Raw genomic sequence first — 27579 nt, 5'->3', positions numbered from 1 at the left:
CGAATACATTTGAAGAAGACAATTCAACAGCTAATTCATATTTTATGAACTCTGTCAAAGGGTGCCAAAAGATGTTGTTTACTCAGCAGCATCAGACTAGAAAGAAAACAAGAATAACAAATTCAGCATGTATTCCTACAATGAAACATAATTTTAAGATGGTATAAAATTATTTTTATTATTATCTATTATTTATTATAAATGAACTTAAATGACCCCATTAAGGTGCCCACATATTCATTTTTGTAAAATAGTATCACATGGTTACCTTTCCATGATCACGGCTCTTGGCTCTCAGCTTGTTGACCTGGGACTCAGCGATGTCAGCACGCTCCTGAGCTTCCTCCATCTCATGCTGGACCTTCCTGAACCTGGACAAGTGAGTATTGGCCTGCTCCTCCTGAAAACGGTTTGGAGTTGAGGTATGTTTTATGTATTGCATGATTTTAATATGGTTTCTTTCTGTAGTTACTTATTTGTGATGCATTCCTTTATGGGAAATTACAAAACATTTGACTCACAGCATCCTCAGCCTGTCTCTTGTAAGCTTTGACTTTGAGCTGCAGCTTATCCACCAGATCCTGAAGTCTGTGCACATTCTTCTTGTCCTCCTCAGTCTATTCAAAAGAAGCAATGTTACTGATGCAGTATAGAAAGAAAATCAGGATAGTTTTTATTTAAATCCAAATGTACCTGGTAAGTCAGCTCCTTTACTCTTCTCTCATATTTGCGGACTCCCTTAACAGCATCAGCTCCACGTCTCTGCTCAGCTTCAACTTCAGTTTCCAGTTCACGAACCTGTAATGTGATGATGCACAGTATTTCAAAACCTTGTAAAGGAATTTTAGTAGTGAGAAAGGTTTAATTAATTCCACATATTGAAAGTGCGAAACTGTGATTGACATCCTGAAGCAGATGTATTAAGAGCATACCCTTGACTCCAGTTTCTGGAGCTGCTTCTTGCCACCCTTCATGGCCAGGTTCTCAGCCTCATCCAGACGGTGCTGCAGGTCCTTGACTGTGACCTCCAGGTTCTTCTTCATCCTCTCCAGGTGAGAACTGGTGTCTTGCTCCTTCTTCAGCTCCTCAGCCATCATGGCAGCCTGAAATGATGGACAGCATGCATAAACAGGAGTTTTGTGAAGTGAAGTTGTATTTTATAAAAAGAAGACTCATAAACAAACTCACATCAGTGATAGCCTTTTTGGCTTTCTCCTCAGCATTTCTTGCTTCCTGAACTGCATCTTCCACTTCACCCTGAACTTGCACAAGGTCAGACTCCAGCTTCTTCTTGGTATTCAGCAGGCTGGTGTTCTGAATATTAAAAAGAGTAATATTTAATTTGATATTTGTTATGTATAGAAAAGCTGGCATGTATACTATATTCATTCTGTATAAAGACATGTTCTTGTGAATTAGTAAACATAAACCTGAGAGTGAAGCAGTCCGACACGCTCACTAGCATCAACCAACTCCTGCTCAGCCACTTTGCGTGCCCTCTCTGTCTGCTCCAGAGCGGATCTGAGCTCCTCGATCTCAGCCACCATCAGGCCATTTCTGCGCTCCACCATGGCAACCTGCTCCTTCATGTCTTCCTGTCCTCTGACAGCATCATCAAGGTGGAGTTGGGCATCCTGAAAATATGTGGAAGAGTAGAAGACTGAACTTTTTTTGCTCTTCAACATTTGTTTGTTCATTGATCAGACAAAGCTCACCTTGAGCTGTCCCTGGACATTTCTCAGTTGTTTCTGGCACTCAGCAGCCTGCCTATTAGCATGACTCAGCTGAATCTCCATCTCATTCAGATCTCCTTCCATCTTCTTCTTGACTCTCAGGGCATCATTCCTGCTCCTGACCTCAGCATCGAGAGTGCTCTGCATGGAGTCAATCACCCTGTGGCTGTTCCTCTTGATCTGCTCCATCTCCTCATCCTTTTCTGCCAGCTTCCTGTCTACTTCACCTTTAATCTGGTTAAGCTCAAGCTGAACACGGAGAATCTTGGCTTCCTCATGCTCCAGTGTACCCTGAACAAAAAGATGAACATGTACCTAAGGTTATTTTCCCAGAATAAATCAAGAAAAAACAAATGAATTCATAATGTTTCATAAATGATTTTCTATTTTATCATATCAAGTAGTCTAATCTTATAATTTAGACTTTTACCTCTGCTTCCTCCAGTGCTGACTGAATTTCAGACTTCTCAGTCTCCACAGTCTTCTTGGCTTTCTCCAGCTCATGGATGCTCTTTCCGGTCTCACCAATCTGTTCAGTCAGGTCTGAGATCTCCTCTGCAGAACACCAAAGTCCAAAATCCAGTTTAGAGAAACTTAGACTTAGACTATATACTGTATACATTATATATAGAAAAGTAGGTTTTACCACCCCAAAACCATATCACCGACAGTTACAGAGGTCAAGGAAGGATCCATATAATCACTATAATAGTTACATTAATATTACATTAAATATTGTGGGATTGATTTACGCTGCAGGTTCTTGTTCTCTCTCTTCATGGTCTCAAGCTGATCCAGAGTCTCCTCATAAGAGTTCTTCATCTTAAACAGTTCAGTGCTGAGAGAGCGAGCCTCCTTCTGGACTCCTTCCAGCTCTGCCTGGCCCTCCTCATATTTCTGTTTCCATTCTGCAAGGACCTAGAATTATATAGATTAATAACAATGATTAATTACCAAGACACATTTGTGTTTCATTCAAACCAGTGTGGTTCTGATTTCCTGTTACCTTATCAAAGTTCCTCTGCTTCTTGTCAAGGTTGGCAGCCAGAGCATTAGCTCTCTCTACATCAATCATGAGGTCCTCTACTTCACCCTGTAACCTCTGCTTGGTCTTCTCCAGAGAGGCACACTTTGAGTTCACAGCCTCAATGGACTCCTCAGCATCCTGCAGACGCTGGGCGAGCTTTTTCCTGTATTAAGTTTACACTTAATTACATGTTGATAGCAAAATATGTGGAATGCTTTCTGGAAAAGCAAGCAATTGAATTGACACCATGGGGTCATGAGCCTTCAGCCGATCTGCTCTCCGCTTATGGAACCCTCTCCCACCAGACATTTGCACTTTGGACTCTGTCTCCACCTTTAAATCCCGCCTGAAAACGCACCTATTCAGAGTGGCATACTCTGTCTCTCACTAACTATGCAATCTTCATTCTTGTTTATTTATTGTACTAATGCACTTTGTAGTCATATTCATATTTATTCTTTATCCTTGCACAAAATGTCAGCTGATTTATATTGTTTGATGTACTGCTGTTGTGTTATATGTGCCTTGTAAGGTGACTGCTTTGAAAGGCGCCTTTAAATAAAATGCATTATTATTATTATTATTATTATTGTTATTGTTATAAAACTAATTTAAATTGACTTACTTGGACTCCTCCAGCTCTTCAGTGCGCTGGATAGCATCAGTCTCATATTTGGTTCTCCACTGAGCCACTTCACTGTTGGCCTTGGACATTCCTCGCTGCAGCTCAGCTTTAGCCTCTTGCTCCTCCTCAAACTGCTCTCTGAGCAGATCACAGTCATGGCGGGCTGACTGAACAGAATGGGCCAGGGCATTCTTGGCCTAATGAACATTGCAAGACACACTTTATTTAATCAATTATGTATAAAAAAATATCAAAAATGTGTCATGACATTTTACTTGGTGGTGGTGCATGGTGAGGATGGTAAAACAGATGTGTTTTTAGGAGGTGCTTAAGTCATAAAAGACAAGACTGAGTTGGATCATCAACTCAGGGGAAGGAATTTCCATAAATCCCCTGGAAATCCAACATCCACAGCTACGTTGAGCAGTGATTGGCACGTTTTGAAGGAAATAAAGGATTTTTTTTATTTCTGTCCTCAAACATGGTCAGATGACATTGTATAACTTGTTTTTAATGCCTAATAACAACAAGATCTGACTGACTTTTACCAAATAATAGTACATAGTATAGTAATATGTAAACCTTTTTATACCTTCACTTCCTCCTCAACATGTCTCTTCAACTCCTCAATCTGCTGAGTGTAAGCCTGTTTGCTCCTGGTCAGCTGGGAAACCAGGGCGTCTTTCTCCTCAAGCTGGCGGGAAAACTCACCTGAATGGCAAAATGTAAATTTTATCAAAATGATCATTTGTAGTTTGTAGTTTTTATTACTAGTTTTTATCACAGGTGACTCACCATTCTCTGTCTGCAGTCTTGCCCTCTGTCCATTTATGTCATTCAGCTGGCGCACATTCTCATCATTTTTGGACTTAAGCTCACTCAGCTGGTCCTCAAGAGTTCTGCACATTTTTTCCAAGTTACCCTATAAAAAACAAAACATGATGAAAGTTATATGAAAAAAGCAAATATAAATTGGAGGCTACTGCCAAGTTTATCCATTATAATTCATATTTATAAGCATATTGAAAGGCAAACATTTCAGTCATAAACTTACTTTGGATTTAGCTACAGCCTCCATGTTGCTGGAGAGATCATCAATCTCCATCTTGTACTCGCTCTTCTCCTTCTCCAGCTTCTGCTTGACACGCTGGAGGTTGTCAATCTGCTCTCCCAGCTCTGCAACACTGTCGGCCTGCTTCTTGCGGAGAGCTGCTGCGGTAGCTTCATGCTGGAGAGTCGACTCTTCAAGGTCACGGCGCAGCTTCTGGAACTCAGCCTCACGCTTCTTGTTCATCTCAATCTGAGCGGCTGTTGCTCCACCAGCTTCCTCAAGCCTCTCACTGATCTCCTCAAGTTCCCTGGAGAGGTCGGCTCTCTGCTTCTCCACCTTAGCCCGAGCAGCACGTTCAGCCTCGATTTCTTCTTCCAGCTCCTCAATACGTGCCTAGGTTTGATCAATAAGGCTTATTAACTGTAACTTACTGTAACAATTTTAGTCACTGAGTATAATCATGTGAAATACTAACTTGGAGCTCCTTGATCTTCTTCTGAAGCTGAGCACCAAGAGACTGTTCGTCCTCAATCTTGCTGAGCAACTGGCTGGTCTCAAACTCCTTCCTGTAATAGCAAAACATGTTATTGCAGTTGTTTTGCATTATGGCAATAGTTTAATCAAAGGATTAAAGAAAACTTACTTCTTGATTTTCTCCTCAGATTGCTGCTTGTCATTCTCCAGATCCATTATGGATTCCTGGGACAGTTTTAGATCTCCCTCAAGCTTCCTCTTGGCTCTCTCAAGGTCCATACGGAGCTTCTTCTCTTGCTCCAGTGATCCCTCAAGCTTTTGAGATAATGTTATAATGTTAATATGATGATTGGAATTGTCAGTGTCAATTCTCACACAAGTTAACAATACAAACACATTATCAAAAGCAATGTTTTCCTCACATCGTCCACTTGCTGTTCCAGCTTAGTCTTGGCCTTGGTCAGAGTGTTGACTTTGTCCTCCTCTGCCTGGAGATCATCCAGTGTTTGTTGGTGAGCCTCTTGGAGGGCTTTCTTCTCCTTGGTCAACTTGGCAATAGACTCATCTTGCGATGCCATCTCCTCTGTCAGGTTTTTCACCTGTGTCAGGAAAGTTGCATTATTTCCATCACTTTATATCTATATTAAAGCTAACATCATATACATTGTAATTTTAAAAATAAAGGATTAAAATTATCCCAACCTTGTTTTCAGTTGCATGTTTCTCCTTCTCCACTTTAGCCAAGGTGAGCTCCAAGTCATCAATATCTTTCTTCAGCTCAGAGCATTCATCCTCCAGCTTTCTCTTCTTGCCAGTCAGCTCAGCATTGATTTCCTCTTCATCTTCCAGTCTCTCAGCTGTCTCTTTGAGTTTAGCCTCAAGTTGGATCTTGCTCTTAATCAGACCTTCACACCTTTCTTCAGCATCTGAGAGATTCTCACATTCCTAAGATTTGAACATACATGTGGTATTAGTTTGGATGATAAATATTTCTAAACATCTAAAATTGTCTGTGTGCATTTTACTCACAGATGCCACTTGCAGTTGCAGGTCATTCTTTTCCTGCAGAAGGGAAACCATCTTCTCCTCCAGCTCCTTCTTCTTGGCCAGAGCAGTAGCCAGGTCTGTCTGCATCTTCTCATAGTTCTCCTTCATCGCAGACAGCTCCTTCTCAGTCTCAGCACTCTTCAGAAGAGGCTTGATCTTGAAGTACAGAGTCATCCATGGCCAGTTTTTCACATTCATGAATGAACGGATATTGTACTGAATGGAGAAGATAGCTTCCCTGGAAAATTAATATGAATAAAGTGTAACTTTTCTGTAATGTTATTTCATTAAAAACAAAAAAACAGCTGTTATGAATAGAACAGTTCAGTGTACTACATGATAATCGTACCTCCTCTCCATCATCTTTACAAACTCTTTCCTCATGACGTATCCTCTGCAGAGAGCTTGAGTCATGGTCACCAGACTAGCCAGTTTTTCATCTCTCATCTCCTCCAGGGTACCCAGCAGACCAGCTTTGAAGAACACCTGTGTGGTTGTTTGAAGAAATTCAACAATCAGCACATATTAATACAAAAATATGTATGTACATGCCATATCTATTGAGATTATTGATAGTAATTAACCTTAGTGTGTCCAAACTTGTATTGAGTGCGATCCACATCAATGGAGCCTAGCAGCTTCTCTGAAGCTTTCTTGTTGTCAATGAACTGTCCCTCAGGGATGACGCTGGCATTCAATACTTTGTATCTACAAGAGAATATTGTGTTGTTACTTACAGTGACCCCACATCTGAACTGAAAATCAACTTGATTTGCTTTTATTAAATTATATCACCTCTGCTTGAAGTCAGCATAGAGGATTCTGCTGGGGAAGCCCTTTCTGCAGATTCTGATGCCTTCCAGCACACCGTTACACCTCAGCTGATGGATGACCAAGAAGTTCTCCATAAGACCTGAAAATTACAAACTTGTGTTGTTCAGAATGAGGGGTGCATGATAATATCAGCACATCATTGGTATGTATATTCAAATGTGTCGGTGTCAGCCTTAAAATGAACATGTCGATGTGGCAGGTAAATTTGTTTCTTTCTCTTCCACGACCTGGCTGTGAATTCCTCCGCACACTAATTCCTTGATAGTCCTAGTTCTTCCTCCACAGGCTTCCTTCAGCTTCCCAACAGACCTGCTGCTTCTTCTCAGTTTAATCTGAAACCACTAGCAGAGGCTAGCAGGCTGGGATTCCGTCCAGCCATGCTGCAGCTAATGCTCCACTAGCAGCCCAGCTAGCACTAGCTGTCTGGGTGGGTCCAACCATAACAAAATTCTCTTTGATTCCATGCATAATAAACTCCTCAGCCCAGTGAAAAAATGATGTGCATATCGGTACTGGCATCAGTTATTGACCAAAATGAGTTGTTAAATATTGACATATTGGATATTGGCAAAATATCCAATATCTTGCATCTGACATTTCTTTATTTCAGGATGTCACATTTAATATGCAAAGGCCAGCAATGTGCTTCGTACCTGGGGTCTTTGATTCATTAGGGATGAGGCAACGGACAAAATGAGGATGAGTGCTCCTCAAGTTGGTCATCAGCTTGCCCAAGTTCTCCTGTGGATCAACAAGAAAACATAAATGGGCAACAGTATTTCAAGATGAGGATTTTTTTTTTCCGATTTTTTCAATAACAAAGTTACAGTTACGACAAGACAAAACAAAATCAACTCAAGGAAAAAGTCAATATCCATAAGGTGGAAACGTAAAAATGAAATCAACTCACAATAGCAGGACAATAGAGAGTGGAAATAATAATTAAATAAATAAAAATATATAAAATAAAAAATAATGAATAAATAAAATACATTATGCAATAATCGAAAATACAGAGAGAGACAAAGGGTAGCATCACTGCTCATGGATAATGCCAAGCCAAGCTTGAATACAGGGAGATCGACCTGGTGTGCTGGTGCTGTAATTTTCTCTAAGGGCACGCAGCTATTGATTTCACAAAGCCACATTTTAATTGTATCTGATTTCCACTTTATCGCAATACATTTCTTAGCAGTTGTCAAAAGGATTTCTGTAAGTTTCTTTGCATAACTAACTTAGTAGACAAATTTCAGGGTCCAGAGGAAACGTTGCCCCGCAGATTTCTGACAGAGTTTCATATACCCCCTGCTAAAATGTTCATTCCTCTGTTCCACATCTAAAAACAAAGAGGTGATATGTTGGAGTTGTATTTATGTAATTTATGTTGGGTAATATACAGCTGATGCAGGAAGTTAAATTGTATCAGCCTATACCTAGCATTTAAAGTAGAGCGACCCCATCTCTGCACAATTTCCTCCATAACTCCTCCTTCCCAGGTACTCCTATTTAACCCTTTATCTATCCATATCTGATATTGATAAAGTTGAAAGAAGAGCTGTATACACCCTTGAGATAGTTCTAAATAATGGTTGGCCAGCATGACACAGGTGCTCAACTGGAGAAATGGGAGGTAAATTCCAGTCCCCTTTTCGATTGGCTCTAATAAAGCCACGTAACTGGAGATAACTAAGGAACTCTTTATTTGTCAAACTGTACTTTTCTTTAAGCTGTTCTAGAGACATAAATACTCCGTCTTTATAGCAGTGTTCTAGGTGACAAATACCCTTCTCCTGCCAAGATCTAAAGTTGCCTCTCTAGAGGATCATTGGTCATCTATTTCCCCATAATGGAGTTTTACGAGAAAGAAATCCTTAAAAAGTTCACAGAGTTTATACCAAACTTGGATTAATGGATGATTAAAGGATTATCAGTTGCAGTTTTGATTGTTTTCATACATGATTGATTCATACAATTCAAGATGAGGATTTTTAGTAGACTTCCAGAAATATTAAACAATACATACCCTGAAAAGAGCAGACACAGTCTGGAAGGAACCACCCTTCTTCTTCCCGCCCTTTTTGCCACCACCACCAGCAGCCTCTGTTTTCACAAATTTAATTAATTAAATTAATGGCACTCCATAAACAATCACAACTTACATTGGCTTTACTTTTCAGACCTGGAACTATCCAATTAGGTTAAAAAATGCAAGGTGTTTCTGACACCACGCATAGTTCTGTAAAATATGGGTATTGCGAGATATTCAGAGTTTCTGATCACTCTGCTCAATCTTATTTCTCACCTTCAGGTCCACCATGAGATGCATACAGGAAGCACAGAAGTTTGTTGGAGGCCTTCTGGTAGAGCTGCACAACTGAGTCATTCAGGGGGTCCTTGTTCTTGTCCAACCAGCCATTGATATTGTAGTCCACTGTACCAGCATAGTGAACCAGGGAGAAGTGAGCCTCAGGCGCACCCTTTTTAGGCTTTGGCTTCTCAAAGGCCTTGGTCTTGCCAAGATGCTGATCATGCAGCTTGTTCTTGAAAGTTGTGTCAGAAGCCTTGGGGAACATGCACTCCTCTTCAAGGATGGAGAAAATGCCCATTGGCTGAGGAAAAAAAAAAAAAAATTCACATCAAAGTTTTAACAGTGGAAGCAAACACATTGCACATGATACAAGAAATCACTTTGACTACTGACCTTCTCAATAAGTTCAATGCAGGCAGCCAAGTCCATACCAAAGTCAATGAACTCCCATTCAATGCCTTCTTTCTTGTACTCCTCTTGCTCCAGGACAAACATGTGGTGGTTGAAGAACTGTTGCAGTTTCTCATTGGTGAAGTTGATGCAGAGTTGCTCCAGGCTGTTGAACTGTAATTATGATAATATAACCTGTCATATAAAAAACACTGTTGATATGATGCAACTCAAATATTCTTCAAACTACTCACATCAAAGATCTCAAACCCAGCGATATCCAACACTCCAATGAAGTACTGTCTTGGCTGCTTTGTGTCCAGCATCTCATTGATACGGATGACCATCCACAAGAACATTTTCTCATAGATAGACTTGCAAAGAGCACTGACAGAATTGTTAACCTAGAAATAAAGATTTTAGTGTGAGAATTTCTCACAATCATATTTTCTTCTTAAAATGGAAATATTTCCATTATTATATTTTCTTTATCTTACCTGTGGCACAGTCTGACCTTTGGTCACCATCTCATTTCCGACCTTGACTCTGGGATAGCACAGAGCTTTCAACATATCAGCTGAGTTCAGGCCCAGGAGGTAGGCGATTTTATCAGCCACTGATGGAAAACCAAAATGTCAGCCACTGTGAACTAGGATATGTTTACAAATATATGTTACATATTAATCAATGGTAGACTTCCTACAAGATATCATTATCCGAGTTACCCTCAGTGCCATCAGGTTCAGCCTGCTCCTCACGCTGCTTCTGCTTGAATTTCATGTTACCATGATGCATCACAGCACCAGTCAGCTTGTAGATGCCCTGCTTCTCCTCAGCAGTGAAGCCCAAGATGTCAATAGCAGTCTACATTGTACATGAAGAAGATTTATTGGTATTTCAAACAACTTCCCAGTTGCCTTACGTATGCAAGATATACTTAACTAAAATGTTTTCTTACATCTGTTGCAATAAACTCCTCCACATCATTAATGCTCTTCACAGTGATTTCACCCTGACTGACCATTGGGTAGTCATAGGGGTTGGTGGTGATCAGAAGAGCCTCTATAGGAGCACAGTAAAAATACACATCATTGCTTGGTCTTGTCTCTGGCATTATTTAAGTTTCAGTGTCAAATTCACAAAGTAACATACCCAGGAGCTGAGCTTGGTGGCCAGTCATCAGTTGATAGAAGATGTGGTAGCTCCTCTCAGCAGACAACTGGAAGGTTACACGGGACTTCTCTAGCAGATCTAGGAAAAATAAATGTAACCAGGGACTGTGAGATCACTCTATTACAGTTTAAAACTATTATTTTATTAAAGATATATGACACTCCAGATTAATCTTGATTCACATCATGGTTGAAACTTACAAGTTTCAATATCAGCTGAAGCCAGCTTCCCAGAAGAGCCAAAGTGGATTCTGATGAATTTACCCTAGACAGCCACATTATTGATAACATCAGCTTTTGTAATTTAGCAACAAAATGTCTTGAGATGTTCCCTGGATTACTTACAAAACGAGAGGAGTTGTCATTCCTCACAGTCTTGGCATTACCATAGGACTCCAACAGAGGGTTGGCTGCAACAATTTGGTCCTCAAGGGAGCCCTACAAGAGAGGATTTGGGTTACATGGGCTAAATATTCACATTTACCTTCCTCTGACAAACAATTTTATATTAAACAAACAATTTACCTGCATCTTTCCAGGATTTGGCTCAGCTTTCTTGGCTCCAATAGCTGCAATTGTTGCAAAGTACTGGATGACACGTTTGGTGTTGACAGTCTTTCCTGCACCGGATTCTCCACTGGGGTATAAGAGACACATGTCAAGATTCTGCTTTATTATCATTATATGATTTAGCATTACAGTTTCTTACGTTATACTTACGTGATCAGGATAGACTGGTTCTCACGATCTGAGATACAAACATAGACATTTCACATGAAATTCTTGTAATTCCTTCAATAAGCTTATGTTTAAGTTTAATGCAACACAATTCAACACTGGTAACTTAAACCTTACCTGTGTGCATGAACTGATAGGCGTTATCAGAGATGGAGAAGATGTGAGGTGGTGCCTCAATCCTCTTCTTGCCTCTGTATCCTCCCACAACTATAGCATCATACACAGGAAGCCACTTATAGGGATTTACAACAACGCAAAAAAGCCCAGAATAGGTCTGTAATAGCACAAATAGAAAATAAACATAGTGTTAAAATTTCGATACACAGATATAAATACTCATTGCATTAACAAAATGGAAACTCACGTAGATCATCCAGGATGCATAACGCTCTTTGAGGTTATACAACACACAGGGCTCATTGAGGTGGGTCATCATGGCCATGTCCTCAATTTTATCAAACTTTGGAGGGTTCCTGGGATGGATTTCATCTTCTTTTACAGTGAAGGTCTGAAGAGAATAAAAGAACAGTAAAAATACAGCATAAATCTTTTTACCAAGATTTTCCATCAGATGGATTTTCTTGTTACTGTGTCAGTACACATTTAAAACCAAATGTTTACTTAGATATAATTTTAAATACATATTTATGAAAAGAATGGCATCCTTGGAGCACTTAGGTAGTTGAGTTGTTACAGTGCATGCCACATAATTGCAGTATCCCTGGTTCGATTCCATCAAGGGACATTTGCTGCACGCCATTCCGCTATCCCTCCCTGTTTCCTGTACTTGCGAATAAAAGCAAATAAAAACCAAAACATAAATCTTAAAAATAAGGTTAAAATTAAAGAGAGTAGTCAGGGTGCTCGAGAAAAGGGCACTATACTAAAACTAAAGAAAGAAATCTCTGCACACCTGAGAACTAGCAGGTGTGCAGGAGGAATGGCCGACGGAAAATTCAAACAAAAGTTAATGGATAGAATATTAATAATGCTTTGCCTACCTTTCCACCATCTGTCTCAACTGTGGCTTTGCCACCCTCTTTCTTCACAAGTTTACCCTTGAGATACATCTCCTCTGGATGAACCACAAAATAGGCAGATTTGGCATCAAAAGGAGCGGCTTGGGCCGCAATCCTTTCCCTTTCTGTCTTCCGGAGGTAGATGGCTGCCGGGCCATAGCACTCCATCTCTGCGTCTGTGCTCATTGTGGCACTTTAGTGGAGCCTGAAAAGACAGTGTTTAAATATAAACATGATGTTGCAATGGTCTTGTATCCATCTGTTATTGGAGATTTTGACATGCATTACCTCAACTGGTTCCAAAAAAGGGTTGACTGGTACAGTATTTGGTGAGTGTCAAGATGCTATTAAAAAAACATAATTTATTATTAGTACAAAAACTTTTTTCAGTTTGCTTTTATCATGTTAAATCTTCCTTGCAGGAAGTCATATAATAATAGCCAGCTGTATTCAGTTGAACTGAAATAGTACTGCTCTTAATGATCACTTTGTATACAATATGTGTTGAGGCAGGATGTGTTCTAGATGTCAACACAAAGGAATTAATGTAATTTCAAGTATTTCAAGACAATTTATTTGGAATAATGTTTTCTGCTCAAGACTATTTTGATATGCCATGGCACATCATCTAAATGTAATCTAAAAAAAAAAAGATAACTGATAAAGAATCATCAATGCATTTGTAACAAAACATTAATTTTACTGACTGATCAATAGGAATTTAAACTGAGATCACAGTCAATACACTCACCTGTGTTGAAGGCCTACCAGTTCATGCAGAGATCCAGTGCTGCTGCTTTTATAGAGGGTGGGAGTGCTTTGTCAGCTGCAGTCTCTGACTCAGTTTGGTCATGGCCTCATCCTGTTGCTTATTTTGTGGCAGTGATGTTTATGCAGCTGATAGATGTTTTTATTTGTAACTAGAATCTGAAAATGATATAATGCATTATGATGTTGTACAAATTGAACATGAATGTGACAGACATAATGTGGGTTTCAAAATGTATAATATAATATTGTTTAGTAAGAAGGAATATTTACAGTAGAATAGACTACATTGCTAATACATTCTTTTTACCTTATACTGAAGGCAATACCTTCCTCACTGCTCAAACCATTTTAATTTACTTTCAACATGCTTGCTTTCATCAGAAAATGTTTACTATAAACAAAAAAAGCGACAATTTAGAGTATAGGTATATACATGCATAAAGACCAGGGTCTGCCTCAGGAAACATACATATAAAATGAAAGAAATAAGTGCGCATTCATTTTTCCCCTAGATTAACTCAGTGATTCATAAAGTTGCTATTATAAATGTTGGTCTAGTACTGCCTCCAAGTACAGACATGGAACGATGACCAAATGTTTATCATTCATTACATTGGGCAGAATATGGGTTGTGTACAATTCCAAATAATGAAGGTTTAAAGGGCATGGAAATTGAATAATGCAGTGAACATCAGCAATGATTTTTGTTAAATTCATTGACAGCTTTGGTTGTTGGTTTTGGGAACTCATCCAAATTCCATTGGTATTGAGTTGCGTGACACCTGCTTTTGATGTCTTTGAAATTTCACCCCTAAATGGCATTAATATAAGACAGCTGTCAACACACTTTAATTGTTTATATTAATCTTTAATATAAATGATATGCTAAGTCTATACAAAGAGAAAGTTATGTATAATACCTGATAATGATTGCCCATGGTAATGCTTACATGCCAAACTATCAATGTGCTCTTAAAACCTCTTTGTTCCTGTGTATGTTAGTAATACCGAAAGAATACAATACAAATATACCATCATGCAGCAAGCTGTGTTTGTGTAATATTTGATCTTAAAAATAAATCTTAAATAAATAAAGTGTAACCATTTGGAAAACACAGAACTTTATTTAGTGAAATTACATCACATTAACTTTTCTACAGGTCCACATCAGATGCATGCATGGAGCTCATACCCAAATTCTTGTAGTCTACAGTTACTGGCACATCTCTTATCCCTGCAATACAATTAAAGATCAAGTCCCATCCATAACAAAATCTCCCTAAATGGACATGAAAATAGTAGCCAACTCATTTGATATCAGACCAAAATAAGCTCCACACGGAAAATGAACTTCATCCAGCTGCTATGTGACACTAAAGAAGCTTTTAAAGAAGCATGATACAACTGTCCTGGCAGATCATGATGGCTTATGCTCATTATGATATTTTTTGTCAATTTGACTCACCTCAGAAAATGTATAAATATAGAAACACAAACATAAATAATGATGAGAGGGGCTAACAATTGCAATTTCTTTCTTTACTGATTTTGCCTCATTTTAAGCTGTTTTTTAGGATATAGTCTATAGTGATTCATTTCAGCACATGGTGATAGAACTTAAAATTATTAACATATGAATATTTTCCATCACTTTTCTTAGCTTCTTTGGTGCTGATACCGATTGCAGAAACCCAAATCATCATTTCAGAATGTATATTTTTATACATCTAAGAAGGGATATACAGTACTAGTCAACAGTTTGGACACACTCTCCCATTCACATCAATGAGAAAGTATGTCCAAACTTCTGGTACTGTATGTGGTCCTTTATGTGCATGCTGAGCGATTACATTGGTTTACTAGTGCAACAATATTTTGCCTTTGTCTCTTGTTAGATATATTATATTTGTAGTGGCCTGTGAGTTGTACCTTGTGTGATGTTTCTGCTATAAAAAAAAATAATCCTCTTTGATGTATTGGTGGTGTTTATTTCTCTTGCTGCTCATGCAACATGGACAGGTTTAGCCTGTCACCGTATATTCCCTTTAGGAGGATACTCAAGCAGCACAAAAGCGATGTGACATCCTAACCAAACCAAAGAGCCCTCATGGCTATTAGATGAAAGGTTGCCAAATGTCTCAATAGAGATGACTCATTCTGCTCCAAGATTCCAAGTCAAGCTTTGATTTCTTCCAGGGGACTTAGTGCAAAGACTTGCATGACTTGGCAATGCACACACATTTGTCGCTTGTGATATCCCAATTAAGACATTGCATGGATGTAGGGAAGGCAAAGGCCAAGGTAGAATTAGATTTTAAAATGTTATTAGTCTGGAAAAAAAAATATTAGAAAATATTTTCTCTTAATCCTTTGTCATAATCTTGATCAATTTGGATTATGAAAGTCAAAAAATGCATTAATTCATAAGGGAACTCAAAATATATTAATGATGTAGCTACCTGCATACAGTATGATGGATGACAAAAATGTACCAACTATGGAAGAAAGTCAATCAGTAGTTAATGTCTTAATCATTGTCTGAACACTGCCCATCTGATAGCTACGGTCATATCAGCTTTAATGGAGGATAAATGAGGAGGGTCAGGCAAGGTTTACTTAAGGTCTTGTGTGGGCATTTCTTTGTCATCCTGCACATTAACAGTTCAAAATTGCAGCAACATTCACAGCCCAACCACTCCTCCCAGCACCTTACACAGCCATCCCTTATACTTTCGCAGGTAGTTGACACAGGTAATTCACACCTATCGTTTGGACCTGTACTCACAATTTATACAAAATTGTTCACCTGAAAGTGTCAGGAAAGGTGAATTATTTCCATCACTTATCTATATGTGTGAAAGCTAACTTCATAGACAACAGGCCAGATGCAAGAATATTTTTGTATTGTCAACTTCAATTACTCGTACTTTTTTCATGAGTTGGACCTGTACGAGTGTACCACGTCGGATTCACCAAACACTCATATCACCAGGAAACGGTCATAAGTGAGCTGCATAGACATGATGAATCCAACCGGTTATAAATGAACACGCATTCCCAAGAAGGGTAAATTAGCATAATTGACATGCTCAAAATGCCATATAATTCAGGCGTCCGACAAGTTGTAGATGAGCTCCATTCATCAAAATGGCACCCAAAATTAAGAAGAACTTCATGAACGCTGAGATTGACGTCCTTCTATCAGAAATAGAAGAATGGAAATGCACACTTTTTAGTCGTTTAGTAGTGGAATCAAAGGTTCAGAGAAGACTAAAGAAAGGGGAAAAATTACCCATGCAGTGAACGCTGTCTCATCATTCCATGCTCTGTTTTGCAACACAAGTGAGTCTTGGAGCCCCCGGCCCAGGTTGTTTTTGCATCTAAAATAAGTTGGACAATGATGTAATGGTATTGTTTGTGGGTTTAGGAGGGGGATTGGTCAGGGGAAGGCACTGTGCATGTGGGTGCAGCAGATGACTGGGACACAAGGAATGCCATTATGCTGAGGACTTGGATATGTGGGGGAACTGGGTTGGATTGTTGCATCTCTCTGGTGAGATGTGGCTCCAGCAGGTTACATGTCCAATAGGACAACTTGAAATGCTTCTGACAAAGTGATGGCCTTTTTGACAGCCTAAACGTGCCCCAAAACTAACCAAAAAGAGTTGGGCAAGCTAGAGTGTTGTTCCATAAGTAACCATACTGGTACGAGAGGGCATGAAGGTTAGCTGCCCAGTAGTAATGCATCAGGTTTGGTAATGCTAAACCTCCATTTTCCCTCACCCTCTCCAGAAAAGCCTGTCTAATTTGTGGCACAATTCTGTTCCATATAAAGGTGGATATGTATTTATTAATTTCAGTAAAGAACGTTTAGGAATGAATGTGGGGATCGTTTGAAAAAGAAATAAGAATCGTGGCATTATAGCCATTTTAATGGAGTTCATTCTTCCTGCCAACGATAATGGAAGGGACGACCATCTTGTCAAGTCCTGTTTAGCTCTTTCCAGTGCCACCTTAAAGTTATTTTTAAATAGATCTTTGAATCTCTCAGTAACATGTACACCTAGGTACTTAAAAGAGTCATGTGCTTTGCAGTTACACTTACTGTATAGGAAAAATCAGGCTTTTTGAAAAGTTTATTTTATAACCAGAAATTGCCCCAAATTTAGTGATTAGATGTATCTGGGTGTGAAAGGTTCAAAAGGAGATTGTCACAGTATAATGAAAGTTCATGGTTGAGGCCGCATCGGTCTATGCCCAATAAGCCAGTATTTTCCCTCAAGGACACAGCCAGAGGTTTGACAGCGACATTGAACAGTTATGTCAGTTGACTGGTGACTTTGGCATGTATAAAAGCCGTGATGAAGTGGTTTTGAAACTGAGCAAAAGCCTCATTAACAGGTTTCTGGTCTTAAGTTCTGTCACCTCGCGTCTACATGGCACCGCACCGGAAGTCTCAAAATGTCTTCAATATATGAATGGAAAACAGTATGAATGAATGGGACACAATTGAGTAGTCAACAGCAAATGTGTATTGCTTTGGAGAACAACAGGTTGGTCCATTGCTTGGTTGACAGGTCTGCACCACTCATAAATTTTCCTTTGTACCTAAGTGAAAATCCTATGTACGAAAAAATTGGTGTATGCAGCAAATTCTAGTAAATCTCTTGAACGAGTGATTTAAGAACAAATCTAGCCCTTTGTCTCCAGTGCCTTTTTTTATCCTTTTACTTATTAATGTACACCTTTTCTCAGGTGCATGTTTCTCCAGGTTATTAATAACTTTCTTCAACTCTTCAGCATTCATCCTCTAACTTTCTCTTCTTGGCAGTCAGCTCAGCATTGATTTCCTCATCTTCCAGTCTCTAAGTTGTGTCTTTGAGTTTGGCCTCAAGTTCTGAGAGGTTCTCAATTATTCTCTGAATTTACATGAATATTTTCAGAATTAATAATAAGATATGAATATGTTTTATAAATATATTCTTTAATATTTGTTAATCTACATGTTCAGTAAAGCACATCAAATGTGGTGACACTAGATACCACTACATTCTACACCTTTATAAAAAAAAATCACCATTGCATTTTTATTCTACTCACAGCTGCTACTCGTAGTTAATGGTCATTCTTTTCCTGCAGCAAGGAAACCATTTTCTCCCCCAACTCCTTCCTCTTGGCCAAAGCAGCAGCCAGGTCTGTCTGCATCTTTCCATAGTTCTCCTTCATCTGGGCCAGCTCTTTCTCAGTCTCAGCACTCTTCAGAAGAGGCTTGATCTTGAAGTACAGATTCATCCATGGCCAGTTATTCACATTCATGAATGAACAGATGTCATTATTTTGTCAATAGCGAGAGGTCAGGTAACTGTTGTGCAGTGTGCATGAACAGCAAGTTTATTTTTTTTTTATCTGCCAAATATATGCATAATAATCATAGACTGATAATAATTGAAGAACTCATGTAATGGACGAAATGGCATATTTGTTTGTTTAGTAACTGTAATGTGATTACTGAATGTATAAACTGCAACATGTTACATTAATTCTTCATAATGCATTGTTAATGGGCTATGTGCTTCTTTCCTACTGTCTTTGATTCATTGAGAATCAGGCAATAGACAAAATGAGGGTGAGTGTCCCTTACTTTGGTCATCATCTTGCCCTACTTCTCTTTTAAGTTTTCTTCTCTGTGCAAAGGGTATTTTTGAAGACATCAGCCACATTAACATTTTACCATAGCACAGTCATCAGTTTTATACTAAAACTTTTTGCATGTTAAATAATATCACAAATTGCTACAGATTAAGCTGCTAATAGCCAATGTAAACAGATAAATTAACAGACAATACTTCTGAAAATTGATAAGTATATCTCTAAATTGAGAAAGAGGCTCTGTGCATTTACGCAGGCAGCACAGGAGCAGTAATATTAACAGGATCTGACAGTAATTAATGTTCTGTGCTCTGCTACACATCAAAAAAGGTCGACTGTTACATTTATTTTTAATTGCATGAAAATCTGAGATAAACCTAAAACCCCATACCCACTTGACCCCCTGATCCTTCATGTCTGACTAAAGAGCTTAAGATTTCACATATTCACCAAAACCACATTAAAGGTAGTGCAGCCAGGCCAGTAGATTGTAATTTGAATGACAATCTTTCTTGGACTTGCAATGAAAATTTCATACACTTTTTCCACCTCATGTATAGAATATTTTAATTTCTATTGGTGATCACTTACAAAATGAGAGGAGCTGTCTTGGCCACAGTCTTGGAATTTTCATAGGTTTCCAACAAAGAGTTGGCTGCAATCATTTGGTCCTCAAGGGAGCCAAGAGAAAATTGAGGTTACATAAGTAAAAATCTTAATTAACTTTCCTCTGACAAATTGTTTCATCCTAAATAATCAATTTTAGCAGCATTTTGCCAGATCTTGACTCAGTCTTGACATTATTTCTTGTGTGGTATCTGTTCTGCCTTTGTCCTATGGCATCCTGTGACATGTGAACAGATGTTTTTCTTAGGTTAAATAAAAGCCACATATAGTTAAAGGGCCAGAGGCTGTTTTTTCCTGACTGACCAATTGTTCAGAAGGTGGAGTTTTTAGAGATAGGAAACTATATATAGTGTTGTTAAAACTGGAGTAGGGACAGAGACTCAGATCGGCACTAGGGACTCTCTCAAAACTGTATATTTGACATTGTTCTCTTTTGTAATAAAATCTTCTAAATATACAAGTGAGACCTGTGGTTTCCTTCTTTTTCATCAACACATCAAGAGGCAACCATTTTAAACTGCACTTGCACCACTTTCTCCACTGGGGTATAAGAGACACATTGTCAGGATTTATTATTATAAAGTTTTAGCATGATGTTATGTACCATACTCACATACCCAGTACATACTGGTTCGGTTCCCATGATGTCACGGGAGGCGAAGCAGGTGGACCCAAATTCAGAGTCTGCAGGCTTACAAAGTCTAGAAAATGTAGCCTACTTTATTGTGGCCAACACAGGAGAAACTCAAAACTGAAGCAAATCAAATAGAGACTCGGACAGTGAAAACCAAAACCTATACCTACAAAATACTGTCCACAGGACTGTACGGGCAGCCAGGATGACAGCTGATCTGCAGCTAAAGTGCCGGGGAACCTCTCTGAGACAGTACCCCTGTGGAAGGCCTGCATCAGAGGGGTCACCCCTCTGGAGGCCTGCAGCAGTGGCAGACCCCGACGGAAGACGGCGACGGAGGCAGAATCAGAAGCGGGACCACTCTGGAACCCGCGACGTAGGCACAGGCGCGGCAGTCGGAGCTGGAGGCTGCGGCGTGGCAGCAGGACTAGGGCCCAGAGCCGGGGGTCGCTGCTCACCAGCAGGGACCGGGGGTTGCTGCACAGCTGCAGGAAACAGAGGGTAGCTGCACGCCACTTGAAACAGGGGATGGCTGCACATCAGTCGGAACAAGAGGTGGCTGGGACTGAGGTACTATCTGGGGAATGACCTGGTAGTGAAACAGCTGGGGCTGAGGCACTAATGGCGCTTTTCCACTATACAGTTCTACAGTAGCGTGCACCGATAGACACTGCTAAGGGCAGGTGCTATAGCACCTGCCCTTTGCCTTCTGGACCAAGCAGGTGCCCTTTTGAAAGTTTTTTTTTTTAACAATGTAGTGTATGTGGCCCATGTTGACATGATCATCTATAAATGCTCGACGATTAAAAGCATGTGATAATAATGCCCCAATATGCGCCCTCTCCCTCCCTCCTCCTCCGCACACACCTCTCTTCCTTTGTCAACGTGAACGCGCAGAGCGGACACAAATGGAGGCGCGTTGCAGCAGCAGTGTACAGCTGCAGCCCACACACACCTCCTCCCCTGCCCCACCAGGTAACACATAAATGAATCGAGTCGAGTGTATTGTTTGCCCCCTAAGCCTCAGTTATAGCGACGCTAGCCCAAATCAATAATAGATATGATGTGATGACCACCACACAACTAATGTCAGTAGAGTTTGCCATTGGTACAGCATGTGAACCCATCAGTATACAAGACTTGCAGTAATCTTGTATTTGCCTTAATAGGCTATTATTAAAACTTAAAAAATAGGCTATTATTAAAACTATTATTATTCTATTCTAGGCAGCTACAGCAGGGAAGCAGCTCTGTGCTGTCCTGCAATAAGCCATCTACTAGCATGGAAGATGAGGGAGATAAATCCCCAGAATATATAACAGACCCAGATAAAGCAGAGTCCATGACAGCTACATTTCAATGTGCTGCAGTGTAGGCCCATGTCAACCAGATAATAAGGCAGCCGGCAGTTCCACATGCCTCACAAAGTGCCCTTATTTTTCACTGAGCACCTGCCCCCCAAAATGTCTGTGCATGCCACTGCAGTTCTAGCACTACTCGGCTCGACTTGGTATGGTACCAGGAATGACCTTTTCCATTACAATAGTACCTACTCAACGTGGGCGGGGTCGTCATAGCGCGAAACAGTCTGGGGCAGCTGGGGCTGAGGCACTAACTGGGGCACGACCTGGTAGCGAGGCAGCTGTGTCTGAGGCAGTGGCTGGAGCTTTACCTGGTAGCAAGGTTTGGTTCTGGTCCTCTTCATCAAGCTGCGAGGTCCTCCCAGAGGCAGGCGTTTGCCCAAGAATGGGTTTCTTTCTGCTGGGTCCATAGTCTGGTCCGAGTCTTCTGTCACGGGAGGCAGAGCAGGTAGACCCAAATGCAGAGACTGCAGGCTGACAGAGTCTGGAAAACATTATTGTGGACAACACGGGAAAAAATCAACACTGAGGCAAATCAAACAGAGACTCTGACAGAGACTGAACTGAAAACCAAAACCTATATAGAAAAGGGGTGATTACAAATAGGTGAATGAAACAAGACACAGATGAAACTCATGAGATCAACTAAGGCGGGAAAACACAGGAAGTAAAAGTAACCACACACACAAGGAGAAAATCATTCAAAATAAGACACGAACTAACACAACAGACACGACAGACAGGATGTGACACATCATGTGAAATACAAACTTGAGCTGTGTTCGAAACCGCATACTACATATTACATACTACATACTTCTATACTACATACTACCATTCTGCACACTACACACTAAACAACCAGATAGTAAGCAGACCATTTACACTGTAGTAAACTACACGATAACCCACAATGCATTTCGTCCATACCCGAGCTGAAATCATCAGGCTGAAGCTGATTTCATTTTAGCTCTAACTCTGTAAATATACCACTTTATCCACATTTCTAACCTTTTTAGGCGAGGAAGTAGCCCTTTATATCCACAATGTGATGCTAATTTATCCAAATAACACCTGTTTAAAGTTTTGTTCCTGCGAATTCAGAGCCACTGCCGTAGGAAGTAATGCACTTCCTGTTATTTTCACAAAATAAAACACTTGTTGCCTTTTATTATTAAGAAAACCATAACAATAGAATTGGTGCTTTTATTTTGAAAACAGGAAGCAAACATACCCTTGCTGTTACTAACTTGAAACCACCGAGGTGGTGATCTGTGACGTTTGTATATATATATATATATATATATATATATTTTTTTTTTTTTTTTTTTTTCAGAAGTTGCGTCTATCTTGGATAATTTGAGTGTGAGTAGTCAGCTCTTGATGCATACTCCGTATTTCTGGCGAATCTAGTAAACCATCAGGGAACTTCTCGCATACTCTAAATCGCATACTACGCAGTTGAAACACACTACATACTTCAAATGACATCAGAGTTAGTACGAGTAGTAGGAAAGTATGCGGTTCAAACAGACCCATACACATTTCATATGATTTCTGTTTTGATCCTTCAATAATTTAATATTTAAGTTCAATTCTATACAATTCAAGTAAATGATAAAGCGTGTCCAAACTTTTGACTGGTATTGTATATAGTATAATACGCAGTATAAAACCTAAATATTAGACTTAAAATGTGTAAATAGTATTGTTACATTGACCAAGTCCAAAACCTTGGCGTGCTGATAGACTCAGATTTGACTTTCAGCAGTCATATCAAATCAATCACCAAAACAGCCTTCTATCAGCTTAAGAACATATCCAGAGTGAAGGGTTTTATGTCTCAAACAGACCAGGAGAAGTTGATTCATGCTTTCATCTCAAGTAGACTCGACTACTGTAACGGTCTTCTGACTGGACTCCCACAAAAAAGCATTAAACAGCTGCAGCTCATAAACCCAGTAAACCCATACTGGGTCAGATAGTTGAGCCCAGAGTTCAAACTAAACATGGTGAAGCAGCTTTTAGCTGTTATGCTGCACACAACTGGAACAAACTACCAGCAGAACTGAAATCAGCCCCAACTGTGAACACTTTTAAATCCAGGTTAAAAACACTTCTCTTCTCCTGTGCTTATGATTGAGCTCTTTTAAAGCACTTTATATTTTAATCTTTCATTTGCACTCTATGTATTTCTTTCTATTTTTCTGTACTTTGTTTTTATTATGGGGGGGGGGGGGGGGGGGGGGTTAATTGTATGTTTTGTGTATGAAATGCGCTATATAAATAAAACTGCCTTGCCTTGCCTTGCCTTGCCTATTAAAGAAAATCCTGTTTTCTGACACAACATAAATATAATAATACACTAGGTTGAAAAAGTTGGCACTTATGGCCTGTTCATTTTGACAGCTAGTTATTATTTTTAAATTTGGAGAAGCATTGAAATGTCACTGGTGTACAGTTGCAGCACATACAAATCTCAAATATCACAAATAAAATTCAGATGGATGTTCTTTCCAATGATGCTGAACAGGTGTTATATGTCTTCTGAGAACACAATTTCAGGATTGCCAACTCAGATAATTTAACATTATAAAAATGTGAAATTATTTACAAGCACTGATGTTTTGCTGTAAGGTAAAAAACATGCAGTTTTAAAGTGACAGGGGTGGATCTTTTGACACAAGTTCAAATGACACCCTAAAGAAAAGGTTTGGAATCATCTCCAGAATCAAGTTTTGCACAGACTACAGCAGATCACAAGGTGTTACCATGGTCAAAAATAAACTTAGCTAGGGGAGGGAGCAGTGATTCACATTTGGCATGGAAAGATGGATATATTTTTAGGACACATTTAGATGTGTTATTTACCATATCTCAAGTTAAAAAATATTTAACTTTTCAAAAACAAATTTCTGAAATGTGTTTTAAATTAAATGTACAACACTGTTTATGGTAAGGTAAGACCATTGCCAAGGATTAATCAAGTACAATATAAAATGTATATTTATTGTAGTTGTCCTTGAGGCAGTTAGCATTGCCAGAAAACTGCAGAGCTGACAAACCCCATCAAGAAAAAGCCACAACCAAAAAAGAAAATGACTGACTTACTCTTCTTGTTTCTAGCACAGCTATCGAAAAGTCAATCAATCTTTATTTGTATAGCGCCAAATTGCAACAAAGTCATCTCAAGGCACTTTACACATAGAGCAGGTTCTAAACCATACAGGTTTTAATTTTAAAAGAGACCCAACATTCCTACACAAAGCACAAAGTGGGTGGCCATCTGCCTCGACTTGAGTGTAATCCAATATATACTATACATTTATTGTATTTACTGACCGTCATCAACATCCTCATTGAATACCTACAATTCTTTCAACCTGAATATTTGATCTACAGCAATCTGAATAATGTATGTAACTATTAAGAATGTTTTCAAACCCTTGTCTTACAATCCTTTTGTCACTTTGCTTTGTAAAATACGTGATTGCAGTATAGTTCATTATACAAACTACCAAAATACAACATTGTGATTTGTATTTTGTTCATTTTAATTACCAGAATATTTATTTACTGGTATATTTATTTTTATCGAAATTAATCATATTTTAATTTAATTATAGGTATTAAATGTGCCGTGAGGGAGATATCAGATTTTATTAGCGGCATGTGCAATTTATTTGATGACTGCATACATTTTTAGCTATGGTAAGATTATACAGCATGGTCAAAAATAGAAAGACACTTGAAAGTCTGGCCATATGTGTCTCTAAGCCAACTGATGTCAGAGAATACTGGAGTACATATAAGGTGGTACATGCCTGCGTAGTTGTCTGATTTCAGCAGTAATGTATGACTTCTGTTTCAACCACAACTAGACGTCCTGCTCTACCACATGCCAGATAGAATAATGTATATAGCCATTGAATTTAGCATGTGTTGCTCGTACAGTAAGTGTTTGAAGAGGACTTTACACAATTCATGCACAGATGTTTTGACTTTGTGTTGCTGTGATAACATTGAAATTGTGTTTCCAATCATGTCAATTGATGAGAAAGTTTGTAGGTTGTTCGGTGCATTTCATGAATACTAACAGCTCTTAAATTTATTTGGTTCAAAGGAGATGTAGTATGGCATGCTTAGCTGACTGGGAGAGAATAGAGGTCAGAAAGTAATTTATGCCTATATTTCAGAGCTCAAGTGTTGTTCCTTAATTTTTAATAGATTGCATGATTGATATTTTTGCTGTGAAAATTAAAAATGCATTGAGGAGTATTTTAGATATTTAGAACATCCTTACAGGAACATTTCAGTTTTGTTTTTGTGCAGTAATTACATAAGTCTGTTGCACTTGTAAGCCTTATACATACATTCATAATTAAGGACTTCACCAAAATATAATTAACTTTATTTCATTTGTTAGGTCCTCACTTGGACTACCAACAGCTACTTGATTTGGTCAGTTTGCCTATTTCAGAATTAATTGGATACCGACTCTGAGTAAGAATGTAGGGAAGTCTGCCCCTACAAAAATGTAGTGGATGTTGTTGTTGGATGTACCAATTCAGTCTGTGTAATAAAATTCAGTCATGTTTTTAACATTTTGTGTTGAACCTGTTTATTGCTTTTGTATTGCTAAACTGATGAAGAGTAAGTGGTCAGAATCCGCTGAGTGGACTGTCTTCAGCCTAATTTGTACTAAAGTGTACTATAGTACAATATAAGTTTTAATTTCACTGAAAAAATGTACGACATCTCTGGCACAGCATTCCAAAATCCATACAGAAACATAATCCTATAATGTTCTATTTGGAGCAGTGATTCTCAAAGAGGGGTCCAGGGACCCTCAGGGGTCATTGAGAGGATTCCACAGCTAAAAGGGGAATCATTTATTTTCCACTATAATTCCATCCATAAGTAACACAATGACAGAATGCATGCTTATTTTGGTCATGATTTCTTACACGTTACACTTTAATAAAACATCTAAAAGCAAAATTGTTATCAGATGGGGGTCTGCAGTTTAATTTGCATCAATTTAGGGGTCCTTGGTGTGAAAAAGCTTGAGAACCACAGATCTAGAGCATTCTTGATTTAACTTTCAATGAAAATGTGTCCGCTTAAATTTCAGATGCTAAAATGTGATGAATGTCATATGCATTGATTACACTAAAGTGAGATGAAACCAGTGTAATACTGATGTTGTTCATTACAGTTTAATATTGACTTTCACACCCTCCCATTTATATATATTTTGATTGTTAATCTTTCTATGAATGAAACGAGGAACTGGAAAGGTTATAATTCTGACTGGAATTCTGTCTGTAGCCTTAGCATACTTGTTAGGACAAGTATGCTAAGGCAACTCAGATAGGATACAAAATGGTGAACATGTTTTTGTTAATGTTATGAAAAGTGCAAATCACTTTTCCAGGTATTTGTAATTGCATCCAAATTCATTCAGTTTGGATAACTGACATGGTAATGGGAATTTAAGTCTGTAAAATGTAATGGTGTCTTTTAACCTTGAACGTTGCACTGTTCCAAAGCAATGATGCTTAGCAGACCTTATTTTAATAGACTTTGCTATGTGTGTATGAATCATGATTCATTCTGGGAAAGGAAAATATTAATTGCAAGCTGAAAGACTTCCCCATCCAACCAACAGATAGGTGGAGTACTGCCACACACATTCTAGCCAAGTTAACTGATGCAGCGCCATCTTGCTGCTGTGTTGAACAATACAGAAGGAGGAGTTATTATTATTAAATTAAATTTAATCTCCCCAGACACCCTCCAGATCTTCAATCATCTGAGCAACAGCCCTCTGGTGCAGATGAAATCCCAAATGGGAGCCGTATGAACCTGTATCTCCTTCTTTGGGTGTGCGAAGTTTGGAACTTTCATGATCAAATTTTAATTTAAAACTGGTACTGAAAAGTACTTAGCATTTCGCATAAGGGACACTATTTCCTCAACAGTCAGCAGAGGGTAGTGTTCTCATTTGATTGCTCGGTTAAGTCTTTTGGATCCATACACATACGGATTTCCCTGGGTGTGACTACTGTTACCATACTGTTGACCCACTCGGTTGGCTCCGTCTGTCTCATTATCAC

General features: G+C 39.0%; 1 protein-coding gene and 1 pseudogene across 1 annotated transcript; both read right to left on the bottom strand.

Annotated features, from left to right (window-relative positions):
• The window catches only part of LOC128379514 (myosin heavy chain, fast skeletal muscle-like), a 72660-nt pseudogene that overhangs the window by 33566 nt on the left and 11515 nt on the right, over positions 1–27579 (bottom strand).
• LOC128379519 (myosin heavy chain, fast skeletal muscle-like) lies at positions 79–12604 on the bottom strand. The gene is made up of 39 exons (XM_053339159.1): positions 12401–12604; positions 11764–11907; positions 11517–11673; positions 11382–11409; positions 11187–11298; positions 11007–11099; positions 10863–10926; positions 10642–10740; positions 10448–10551; positions 10215–10353; positions 9987–10105; positions 9744–9893; positions 9493–9663; positions 9094–9400; positions 8815–8891; positions 7445–7532; positions 6753–6870; positions 6542–6665; positions 6307–6443; positions 5940–6195; positions 5613–5855; positions 5333–5509; positions 5080–5225; positions 4912–5002; positions 4440–4829; positions 4181–4307; positions 3978–4096; positions 3386–3582; positions 2740–2923; positions 2486–2651; positions 2164–2288; positions 1716–2024; positions 1431–1634; positions 1189–1314; positions 933–1103; positions 694–798; positions 522–617; positions 269–400; positions 79–96 (listed from the first exon to the last, which is right to left on the bottom strand). The coding sequence occupies exons 1-39, from the start codon at positions 12602–12604 to the stop codon at positions 79–81; spliced, it is 5817 nt and encodes a 1938-aa protein (XP_053195134.1).

This window comes from Scomber japonicus, chromosome 18 (assembly GCF_027409825.1).
Source record: "Scomber japonicus isolate fScoJap1 chromosome 18, fScoJap1.pri, whole genome shotgun sequence".
Classification (NCBI taxonomy): domain Eukaryota; kingdom Metazoa; phylum Chordata; class Actinopteri; order Scombriformes; family Scombridae; genus Scomber; species Scomber japonicus.
The sequence above is the reverse complement of the archived record's forward strand: the minus strand, read 5'-3'. Positions and strand labels throughout refer to the sequence as shown.

Coding starts and splice junctions, on each gene's coding strand:
- LOC128379519 (XM_053339159.1), bottom strand. CDS start 12,604: ATGAGCACAGACGCAGAGATGGAGTGCTATGGCCCGGCAGCCATCTAC. Junction 6,666..6,752: donor TATGCTGACTTCAAGCAGAG/GTGATATAATTT, acceptor ATTCTCTTGTAG/ATACAAAGTATTGAATGCCA. Junction 6,444..6,541: donor ACAAGTTTGGACACACTAAG/GTTAATTACTAT, acceptor ACAACCACACAG/GTGTTCTTCAAAGCTGGTCT.